Genomic DNA, 12,374 nt, shown 5'->3' on the forward strand with positions numbered 1-12,374 from the left:
GTCTGGGGACAGAGGGAGACTCCGTCTCAAAAAAAAGAAATATGAACAGAATCTCTGAGACCTGTGAGATACCATCAAGTATGCCAACATATGCATAATGAAGTCTGAGGAAAGAAGAGAAAGAAGCAGAAGAATATTTCAAGAGATAATGCCCCAAAACTTCCCAAATATGAGAAACATTAATCCAACAAGCTCAACAACTCCAAGTATGATAAACTCAAAGAGATCTACACCTAGACAAAGACAAAAACAAGTTTGCAGATGGAGTATAGTTAAATGCATTACCATACTTCTCTAAAGAAAATAACGTCGGCCAGGAGCAGTGGCTCAAGTCTATAATCCCAGCACTTTGGGAGGCTGAGGCAGGCGGATCACCTGAGGTCAGAAGTTTGAGACCAGCCTTACTAACATGGAGAAACTCTGTCTCTACTAAAAATACAAAATTAGGCCGGGCGCGGTGGCTCATGCCTGTAATCCCAGCACTGTGGGAGGCCAAGGCAGGCGGATCACAAGGTCAGGAGTTCTAAGACCAGCCTGGCCAATGTGGTGAAACCCTGTCTCTACTAAAAATACAAAAAAAAAAAAAAAAAAAAAAAGCCAGGTCTGGTGGCGGGTATCTGTAGGCCCAGCTACTTGGGAGGCTAAGGCAGGAGAAGAGCTTGAACCCAGGAGGTGGAGGTTGCAGTGAGCCGAGATTGCACCACTGCACTCCAGCTTGGGTGACAGAGCGAGACTGTCTCAAAAAAACAAAAAACCAGAAAAAACAAAACATAATCCAATTATATGCTTTCTGCAAGGGACATAATTAAGTGGAAAGTAAAAGGATGGAAAAAGATATACCACACAAATTGTAACCAAAACAGAGCTACAGTGGCTGTACTAACAACAGACAAAACAGACTTTAAAATGAACGCTGCTACTACAGAGGACATTTTACAACGATGAAAGGGTGAATCTATTATGAAGATATAACAGTTATAAATATAGATATACCTAACAACAGAGGTCCAGAATACATGAAGCAAAGCTAACAGAATTGAAGACAGAAAGGCAATTCAACAAGTTGGAGACTTTAATACCCACTTTCAATAATGGAGGAGACACTAGACAAAGTAAGAAAACAGCAGACTTGAACAACAGCATCAATTAATGAGTCCTGACAGATACACAGAACACTCAACAACTGCAGAATACATATTCTTCTCAGGTGCTCACAGAACAGCCCAGGACAGATCACGTGTTAGACCATAAAACAAGTTTCAGAAAATGTAAAATAATTTAAGTCATTCGATGTGTGATCTCAGACTACGATGCAAGGAGATAAGAAACCAATAATATGAGGAAATTTGAGGAATTCACAAATATTTGAATAAATAATATACTCCTAAATAACCAACTGGCTAAAGATGAAATCACAAGGGAAATTAGAAGATACTTTGCATTAAAACATAACGTATCAGCCAGGTGCGGTGGCTCACGCCTGTAATCCCAGCACTGTGGGAGGCTGAGGTGGGCAGATCATGAGGTCAGGAGATTGAGACCATCCTGGTTAACATGGTGAAACCCCATCTCCACTAAAAATACAAAAAAATTAGCCAGGCGTGGCGGCGTGCGCCTGTAGTCCCAGCTGCAGGGGAGGCTGAGGCAGGAGAATGGTATGAATCCGGGAGGCAGAGCTTGCAGTGAGCCGAGATTGCACCACTGCACTCCAGCCTGGGTGACAGAGCAAGACTCTGCCTCAATAAAAAAAAAAAAAAAAAGAAAAGAAAAAGAAGAAACATATCAAATTATTTATTAGTTTAATATTAAGCTGAAATGATCACCCTCTCACCTACTCTTCTCCATCTCCCTTTGCCACTTCTCCCAAGTCTCCCTTTTTCTCATCTATGCAACAGCAATTCCCTCCCTCCCAATTTACATAGCAGAGGTGTACTTCTTCCGGCTGATCCTGAACTATTTTCCATTAGGCACATGCTGTTTCTCCACAGGAGTCAATACTGACACAAATCTCTTAAACAGACACTTGAATATTCAGGTAAATATGCTAGGGAGCCAGTAAGGGTGTAAAGTGGGAGTCTCATCAGCCATTGGAATTCCAAATCCAATGACTATTACGCTATTATGCACCCATGTATTTATTATATGGCTTATGAAACATTTTGGGGATATATTTATAATATATTTTCTCAGTGGTAAAATTGCATAGAAAAGTATATGCTATAATCTTAAAAGTAAGTATACTTTTAAGAGAATCATGGCCAAATAAAAATAGATGATAGTTTTTTTTTTATCTTTTATTAGTCATATTATTTGTGTAAATAAGAACCAGAAGAAAATTCTAAATTCATTAAAGAACTAGCCAGGAGAAGTTAAAATAAAAACAAATAAATTAACAAAACCCTCAGAGAACTAATAACCAGAAAACCAGAGTTCCAGATACAAAGCTTGAGCATGTCCTTAAATCTTAGGGATGGAATCTACAAAATAAATTTTGTAGTTATTGATTCTCTTCTTCAACACTCCTTCTTGAATTAAGTTAATGGTTGGCCTAGATATTTACTATGTACTTAGCTCTTTTAGTTCTGGCAATCTATGGTTCATTAGTCTAAATAGAGTCCATTAGGATATTTTAATTTGGCTGAAATAAATTAAAAATCTGTAGTAAAATCTCTTTACAATCTTACATCTTGAAGAGAATATTTGGTTTAAAAGAGATGCTCAGTACTATTATGGGAGGAACTGGAAAAAGAAAAAAATGTAGATAGAAGGAGTGATTTGAGAATTACTAGCTTCTATCAATAGTGTTCAGGTGTTTTTAAAAAAAATTTCAGAAGGACTCCTATACCTTTAAATCACTGGGTCATCAATAAAAATCTGGCATCTCTCTTGCTAAGGCAGCCAACACAGAGGTAGGAAGAACAAAAGTGAAAAAAAAATTGAGGGCAGGAGGCTATGTACATAGTTTAGAGTTGGCTCATCTTGTAATCAAACAATTGTACACTTTTACAGTTGTAATCATAATAAACTTCAGCCTGAATCCTCCCCAGATTTCTTGTTCGAGAACTCTACTCTATGGAAGCATTATTAAAGTGTAAAAGAAAGTATCACTTTTATCTACCTCTAAAGGCTTTAAATCCACACTAAAAATGAATAGCCAATTCATTTATTATATATTTTATCATCTCTATGATTCAACCAAATATTTATTTACTGGTACTCATTTCATACTTTAAAGCACATTTTATCTATATCTTTAAGCCTTTTACAATCTAATATAAGACATATCAAGAGTGTAACAGAAATAATCTAAGACTAAAACAACTTTTCAGACTCTTTAATACTGATTTGGGTTTGTACTGAGAAATGTAAGAAGGCAAATGATTCAGGAGATAGAATCCATTTATATACACTTATATGCAGGAGATAAAATGCATTCCCTTAACCTCAATACGGATAGGCACCACATAGCCAGTGCCTCACTAGCATTCAAATGCATGTTTACATTTCTGAAAATGTGTTAACTGAGATGAACTTGCACTAAAAAGGGCAAATTATAACTAAGTGGAAAGCTCTGTTCATCACAAATCCACAATTACTCACATTGCATGTTCTATTGCTTATGTTGTTTTGGTATAGGAATTAGGTCTTAATACATAAATTTGAAATAAAATATACTCATTGTATCAGCCCATTCTTATGCTGCTATGATGAAATACTGAGACTGGGTAATTTATAAGAAAAGAAGTTTAATTGACTCACAGTTCCACACGGCTGGGGAGACCTCAGGAAACTTTCAATTATGGTGGAAGGTCCCTCTTCCCAGGGTGGCAGGAGACAGAATGAGTGCTGAGCGAAGGGGGAAGTCCCTTATAAAACCATCAGATCTTGCGAGAAAAGCATGGGGGAAACCACCCTCATGATTCAATTACCTCCACCGGGTCCCACCTTTGACACGTGGGAATTATTAAAATTCAAGATGAGATGTAGGTGGTGACGCAGAGCCAAATCATATCACTCATCAACTGAAAACTGTTTAACGTAATTTAAAATTATTCTTACTTTTTTCCTTCTTCTTCCTCCTATTCTTATTTTAAAAAAAAAACTGTATCACTCAATTTTTAAGACTTTGTAAGATGAAGTGGGCTTAAGAAAAACACAAAAAATGACAAGACGACATATAAATCAGTACATTGGGAAAAAAAGGTGTGAATAGGGGTATTTCCTAACTTGTTTTACAAGAAGTAGGTAACAAAATTCCTACCTAATCCAAACTTCTTCTCTGAAAACAAAACCCATGTTTAATTATCTGTGAAACTCTGAGCACCAATCATGTCAGATTTTGTTTTCCTATGTGTTCATTTGTTCATGCATTCATCCATCTATCCAGCATGTACTGAGGCTCTGTGTGTGCTAAGTACTCTGGGGTAAGATATTGAGGATACAGACTAAGATATGGTCCTTGTCCTCAAGGGAGGAATGAGATAATTCCAACTGAGTATGATAAATGGTATTGACAGAAGTGAGCACAAGAATGCTCAAAGAACAAACAGGGAAGTAACTCATCCAGTGTGGTGAGGAAGTATAAAAAAGGGTCAGTGAAAACTTCCTAGAGCAGTGGTCCCCAACCTCTTTGGCACCAGTGACCAGTTTCATGGAAGACAATTTTTCTTTTCTTTTTTTTTTTTTTTTTGAGACAGGGGCTCACTCTGTCACCCAAGCTGCAGTGCAAGTGGCACGATTTCATTGCAAACTCCACCTCCTGGGCTCAAGTGATCCTCCCACCTCAGCCTCCTGACTAGCTTAAACTATAGGCATGCACCACAATGCTTGGCTAATTTTTCTGTATTTTTGGTAGAGACGAGGTCAGGCTGGTAGAGACCAGGCCAGGCTAGTCTCAAACTCCTGAGCCCAAGCAATCCACCTCAGCCTCCCAAAGTGCTGGGACTACAGGTGTGAGCCACTGCACCCGGCCGAAGACAATTTTTCTTTTCATGTCTTAGCTGTTATTGAAGTCATTGATGATAGTTATATTTTCATGAGTTTTTATCTTGTTGACTATATTTCAGGGGGTGGGGAATGGTTTCAGGATGAAACTGTGCCACCTCAAATCATCAGGCATTAGATTCTCATAATTAGTGCACAACCTAGATCCCTTGCATGCACAGTTCACAATACGGTTTGTGCTCCTCTGACAGGAGGCAGAGCGCAGGTGGTAATGCAAGCCATGGGGAGTGGCTGTAAATACAGATGAAGCTTCACTTGCTCAACCACTGCTCACCTTCTGCTGTATAGGAAAGGATGCAGAGCTGAATTTCAGAAAATTATTAGAAAAGTTAGCCAAATGAGCATGCAGAGAAAAGGAGAAATACAATTTTATACTTGTATAGCACTTTAAATGTTTCCAAATGCTATTCCCTATATTATTTACATGAAAAAACTAAGGCCTAGAGAAGTTGAAGGGTTTGCCAAAGTTTTATGGCTAGTAAATGGTAAAGCTCAAATTAGCACCTAAACTCCTGCTTATAACCTAGCATAATGGTGTCCCACCTTTTAAAGTATAAGAAATTTTGGCCAGGTGTGGTGGCTCATGCCTGTAATCCCAACAGTTTAGGAGGCCAAGGCAGGTGGATCGCTTGAGCCTAGGAGTTCAAAACCAGCGTAGGCAACATGGCAAGACCTCGTCTCTACAAAAAAATACAAAAAGTAGCCAGGCGCAGTGGCACGTGCCTGTAGTCTCAGGTACTCGGGAAGCTGAGATGGGAGAATCACCTGAGCCCAGGGAGGTCAAGGCTGCAGTGAGCCGTGATAGTGTCACTGCACTCCAGCCTGGGCAACAGAGTGAGAACCTGTCTCAAAAAAATAACATAGGCCCGGCGCAGTGGCTCACAACTGTAATCCCAGCACTTTGGGAGACCGAGGCGGGCAGATCACGAGGTTGGGAGATCGAGACCATCCTGGCTAACACGGTGAAACCCTGTCTCTACTAAAAATACAAAAAATTAGCCAGGCATGGTGGCGGGCGCCTGTAGTTCCAGCTACTCAGGAGGCTGAGGCAGGAGAATGGTGTGAACCAGGGAGGCGGAGCTTGCAGTGAGCCGAGATTGTGCCACTGGCTCTAGCCTGGGTGACACAGCAAGACTCCGTCTCAAAATAAATAAATAAATAAATAAATAAATAAAATGAAATAATACTAGGTTTCTACTTGGGAAAATAAAAAAGTTCTGGAACTAGATAGTGATGATGGTTGCACAACACTAAATGAATTTAATGTCACTGAATTGTATACTTTTAAATGGTTAAAATTGTCAATTTTATAATATGCTTCCTTTACCACAATAAAAAAGTTTTATAAACAAAGAGCAGGTATACCTTGAGTATACAGTGATTACAGACATACATTTAAAAAGATTCAGAATTCAATACTGCCTTTAATTACTATTTTATTAATTATAGCAGCAACATATCCTTAAAATAATATTTACGAAAATGTGAAAAGTTATTAAGTCTACAATGTTTGAATTGCAAACTTGATTTCTTTACATGGTAAGTTCCTGAGGAGTCTATAACCTATGACTTGGGAATCACTGGTCTATGTTCTTCAAACAAAAATTAAACTCTTCCTGATGTTTAAGGGGTTTCCAGAAGTGGTCCTTCAATGATGTAACCATACAGATGCTATTCAATCTTAGAGATTTCAGAAGGCCAGATGTTAGACATTATCTTCTTTTTTCTTTTTCTTTCTTTTTTTTTTTTTTTTGAGATAGCGTTTCACTCTTCTTGCCCAGGTTGATGTGCAATGGCACAACCTAGGTTCACCGCACCCTCCACTTCCGGGTTCAAACAATTCTGCCTCAGCCTCCTGAGTAGCTGGGATTACAGACATGCACCACCACGCCCAGCTAATTTTGTATTTTCAGTAGAGACAGGGTTTCTCCATGTTGGTCAGGCTGGTCTCGAACTCCCAACCTCAGGTGATCCACCCGCCCCGGCCTCCCAAAGTGCTGGGATTACAGGCATGAGACACTGAGCCTGGCTGACATTATTTTCTTTAGAGAAGTATGGTAATGCACTTAAACTATGCTCCATCTGCAAACTTGTTTGCCACTCAATGTACTTTATAAATTTCTTATAATCTCTAAATCCCCAGAGTAGGTTTTAAATAAATTATTTCCATAAGGATAAAAGATAAAATAAAACCAATATCTTTATCAAATGCACCCATAGCACTGTAAAAGATACACAGAAGTATTTGAATGGTCACTGCCCAAAAGGAACCAGAAATATAGTCAAGAAGATACAAATTCATGAAAATGTAACTACCATAAATTACTTCAATAACAGCTTAAAACCATGAAAAGAAACACAAAGCAACACATATTGATTACTTGCCACAGGTACAGGAAGAAACTGCTATGGGGTTTCAGAGAAGAGAGTAATTACTCCTCCACGGTGGTGTAAAAAGGTTCTACAGGAGAACTGGATTTGAAATGAGGTGCATCTTAAAGAGCAAATGTGATGTGGAGAGGTCAAGCACAAAGAAGAGAGGATTAGAATATCCTTCATTAAGCTTTATTTAACGCACTAACTGCTTGCCGAACTCATTCTGTGTCACACACAAGAATACAAAGGTGAGGTGCTCTGTGTTACCCATGGTCAAATTCCTCTTTGTAGGCCTGAAACCCCTCATTACTTATCATATGATAACAATAAACTATTTTCCCTGATAGTGGGAAACAAATGGGACTGACAAGTTTTTTATGACTGCTCTTTTAAAATAAGTCACACCTTTCATTTGAATTTACCTTTCCCCAAAAGGTAAATTTCATATATTGCAATGTATCCGCTTGCAAGCTTCTTGTAAAAAAATCTCTTCCCAGAACTTTTACTTACCATTTAATATTGCCACTAAAAAACAGACAGGCACTTGTCCACTGAACTAAACATAGATGAAGGACGAAGTCATGACTGGATCTCAATACTGCACGTCACTTTTGTCCCAAGAGTATAATAAAGAGTCAAGAGTCTCTCTCTTTTGAAGCAGTCATCTAATCATTCTAACTAATGGGGAAAATTTTTTGTGTGCAATGGTTTGTGTCCAAAAAGACAGGTGGAGGTGGGGTGATGTGGACTTTACATAAAGGTTCATTTCACAATTTTGACCCTACCTTCCAAGGACCTAACTGATTAGCTCAGGGTGAGTACCTGATGTGAGCTGGGGAAATGTAAATATCTCACATGTGGCCCAACGTCCTGGCCAAAGCACTATTCCAAGTTTTTATTTTTTATTTTTTAAAGCTAGAACTAGGAATCAAAGTCAATCCTTTTCTGGTGGTAAAAGTCATGAGGATGAAATTTAGGGGGTATAAAGCAACCACGATTTTGCCATGTAGAGAAGCGTAAAAAGTTCATGTAAACAACTATCTCTGAACAGCCTCAGCATAAAGCTACAAAAATATGTCACACCTTATCAGTCTTAAATATATCAAACCTTTAACAGGAAGAGAGAAAATGTACATTGGTATTAATGTTACCACCTTGTTGGTTCTCGGGTTCAGCATAAGTGGCTTGCCTTTTTCTTTTATGTGCAAACGTCGACATGCCAAAGTACAAGTGGTAGAAACTACTCTTAACCGGGACAACATCTTTTCTTTCACCTGAAAAAAACAAACCAAATAAACCACTGTTGAGAATCATATTATAGGCCTCCATGTCCACTGGGTATCAGTTTTCAAAACACATTCATGTTTCCATAGGCTGCAACTGTTTTAAAAAGGTAACAATAGGCGAAGGTGAAAACTTAACTTTTTCTGATAACACTCTTATGTTCTTGGGAAATAATCACTGCTACTCTTTATGTACCACCTACTATGTATCAGACACTGCAAAAAACATTTAACCTCTTTCTAGACACACAAGTGTGGCAAGGTATGCATCTCCCACTTGTGAGATAAACAAATTAAGAGGTTAAGAAACAAGGTAACATAGTAAATAGCAAAGTGAGTTTCATTTTAGTGAGTGAGAGTTTAGCTTGAAGGTAGAAAAGTAAATAATAGGAAAGTGGAGACACACACAGAGGAAGAAAAACTATCCTGATTCTTAATCTAGACCTAGAATTTCAATGTACTATGTTTAATGTTTAAATTTAATATACTAGAATTTTTTGTCTTAGCAAACCTGTTATTTAATATAAATAAATAATATAAATTGGCTAGAAAACATATAAATTGTGTATAATTACTTTATATGAAATAATGTATAAAATAATTGCATCCATCATAAACATGGACATTTTTAAAGAGAAAACTATACATTAAATATAAAATATTTAGTGACAATAGATTCTTCTGCTTACCAATTACCTCACCAAAAATCAGAATTTGAAATGCCTATTTATTTCTTTAAACATTACAAATCATTGCAATGATTATGCTGTTAAGTTTTTTTAAATGGAATTTCTATTTGTGGAGAAATCCATGATCTGTGTGAGGGGGCAGCAGAACCATTTACATAAGGATTTTTTTTTCTTTTTCAAGCTCATATACCATAAAAGTAACCATTTTAAACTGAACAATTCAGAGGCATTTCAGAAATTCTTTTTTTGTTTTTGTTTTTGAGATGGAGTCTCGCTCTATCGCCCAGGCGGAAGTGTAGTGGCACGATCTCAGCTCACTGCAAGCTCCACCTCCCGGGTTCACGGCATTCTCCTGCCTCAGCCTCCTGAGTAGCTGGGACTACAGGCGCCCGCCACCACGCCTGGCTAATTTTTTTGTAGTTTTAGTAGAGAAGGGGTTTCACTGTGTTGGTCAGGATGGTCTCGATTTCCTGACCTCGTGATCCGCCTGCCTCGGCCTCCCAAAGTGCTGGGATTACAGGCATGAGCCACCGAGCCCGGCCAGAAAATTCTTAATAGTTGTATAACCACCACCTCTATTTATTCCAAAATAACATTTTACCCCAGAAAGAAACACTATACCCATTAAGCAGTTATTCCCCATTCCTCCTTTTGGTCCATTACAACATAAACTCTTTATTACTATTATTCTGTATATTTATGCTTTACAACAAAAGTTTTGCCAAGCTCTACTATAAGGGTTACAAATCCCTGTGACCCGAAAGGCAGGAAGGAAACTATCCTGCCTGTGTTGTACACACATACACACACACAGGAGGTGGGGGGGTTGTTCAGTGGCAGCATGATTTCTGGATTACTTTTACGCATATTTCAATCCAGAGGTCAGTGAGAACTTCAAAAAAGGGAATTTATTTATTTATTTATGTTTGAGAAAGAGTCTGGCTCTGTCACCCAGGCTGGAGTGCAGTGGCGCCATCTCGGCTCACTGCAACCTCTGCCTCCCAGGTTCAAGTGATTATCCTGCCATCCTGCCTCAGACTCCTGGGTAACTGGGACAATATGCACATGCCACCGTGCCCAGCTAATTTTTTATATTTTTATTAGAGATGGGGTTTCACCATATTGGCCAGGCTGGTCTGGAACTCCTGACCTCATGATCCACCTGCCTCAGCCTCCCAAAGTGCTGGGATTATATGCATGAGCCACTGTGCCCAACCAAAAAAGGGATTTTTTTTTTTTTTTTTTTTTTTTGAGATGGAGTCTCTCTCTGTCGCCCAGGCTGTAGTGCAACAGCGCGATCACAGCTCACTACAACCTCTGCCTCCTGGATTCAAGCTATTCTCCTGCCTTAGCCTCCCGAGTAGCTGGGATTACAGGAACCCACCATCATGCCCGGCTAATTTTTTTTTTTTCTGTATTTTTGTAGAGACAACATTTTTACCATGTTGGCCAGGCCGGTCTTGAACTCCTGACCTCAGGTGATCCACCTGCCTCAGCCTCCTAAAGTGCTGGGATTACAGGCGTGAGCCACCGCGCCTGGCCAAAAAGGGATGTTTTAAAGGTGTTGCATGATCACTTATTCCTGGACACTGAAACACTCCAGTTTGCAAGTAACTATGCTGAAGTTGTTTTCTGCCTCCCATACCACTTCCATCCACCAACCTTTGAAATGAAGTGCGATTTGATGTTTCAAGACCACCTGCATGAGGCTTAGCGTTTCATCAACACATCCATGTATGGATGGTAAGCCTGATATTAAATATGACGCAGTCAGAGTGAGAAGTCCTTCAACATTGCCAAGAATGTTTCACTCACATTAAATAGTCATTGATGCAATTAAACTAAATAATCAAAGCATTAAGGACATGAATGAAAAGAAAGTGTGAATGATTTAAAAGGTTTCCTGTTCTTTGTCAAAAAAGTGAAAAACACTGTACAGGTAGCCAGGCCAAGATAGTAGGGATGGTTTTGTTCACAGCTTCAAAGAAGAAATTTAAGAATTAATTATGAGCCTTAACAAAACACTGACAAAGAATGTAGAAAATGGGAAGAGCAGAAAGAGTAAGAGGAAAAGGCAGTAATAGAAAATCTTCAATGTACTGTTAAAAAAATGATTTAATTTCTGAATATGTTGTTAGTAGAATAAAACTACAAAATCACACATAGGAGATTTGAGACCCTTTTAAGAAATATTTGAGCTGTTCAAAAGACAGTAAGACAGAAAAATAACCAGTAGCTGAGCCTACACAAACCTTTTGAGTCAAACACAAGCAAATTACTTTCTCAATTACCAAGGCTGACTACTGGGGGGGCATCAAACTCTAACAACTTCCTGATAGCCTTTTCCGGGGAAAGGTAACACAAATTATCGAAATTATGTATTTTACTCATCTGACTGGTCTTATTCATTAAGCAGGTGCTACATCATTATCCTCATCCTTTTTCATTGCTGCATTTCTATTATAGTCATAATAGAGTAGCAAAAATAACCATGATGAAAAATAAGTGTTCAGGTTATCTTTTTAGAAATTAATTTATGCTACCATCTTGATGCTTTAAGTTCAAAATACTATAAAATTACGATTTTGCATATACACTATTACTATTATTCCGTATATTTATGCTTATTATTTTATAATAACTCAAGTATTCAAGCAAATTTAAAGGGGTTTTTTTTTTTTTTTTTGAGATGGAGTCTCACCCTATCGCCCAGGCTGGAGAGCAATGGCATGATCTCGGTTCACTGCAACCTCCGCCTCCCGGGTTCAAGCAATTCTCCGGCCCCAGCCTCCCAAGTACCTGGGATTACAGGCATGTGCCACCATGCCCAGCTGACTTTTTGTATCTTTAGTAGAGATGGGGTTTCACCATGTTGGCCAGGCTGGTTTCGAACTCCTGACCTTGTGATCCTCCTACCTCAACCTCCCAAAGTGTTGGGATTACAGGTGTCAGCCACCGCGCCTGGCCTTAAAGAGTAATTTTTTTACTATACTTTTCACTTCATGACTCCACTGAATTGTTT

General features: G+C 38.7%; 1 protein-coding gene across 2 annotated transcripts in view; it reads right to left on the reverse strand.

Moving 5' to 3' along the window:
• ME2 (malic enzyme 2) overlaps nt 1-12,374 on the reverse strand; it is a 71,467-nt gene that overhangs the window by 44,689 nt on the left and 14,404 nt on the right. For both annotated transcript variants that reach the window (XM_025365573.1, XM_025365575.1), the window contains exon 2: nt 8,535-8,654. In XM_025365573.1, the coding sequence (XP_025221358.1) occupies nt 8,535-8,642 (108 nt within the window). In that variant the 5' untranslated portion in view covers nt 8,643-8,654. The remainder of the gene's footprint in view (nt 1-8,534; nt 8,655-12,374) is intronic.

The sequence above is a fragment of the Theropithecus gelada genome, chromosome 18 (genome assembly GCF_003255815.1).
Source record: "Theropithecus gelada isolate Dixy chromosome 18, Tgel_1.0, whole genome shotgun sequence".
NCBI lineage: Eukaryota > Metazoa > Chordata > Mammalia > Primates > Cercopithecidae > Theropithecus > Theropithecus gelada.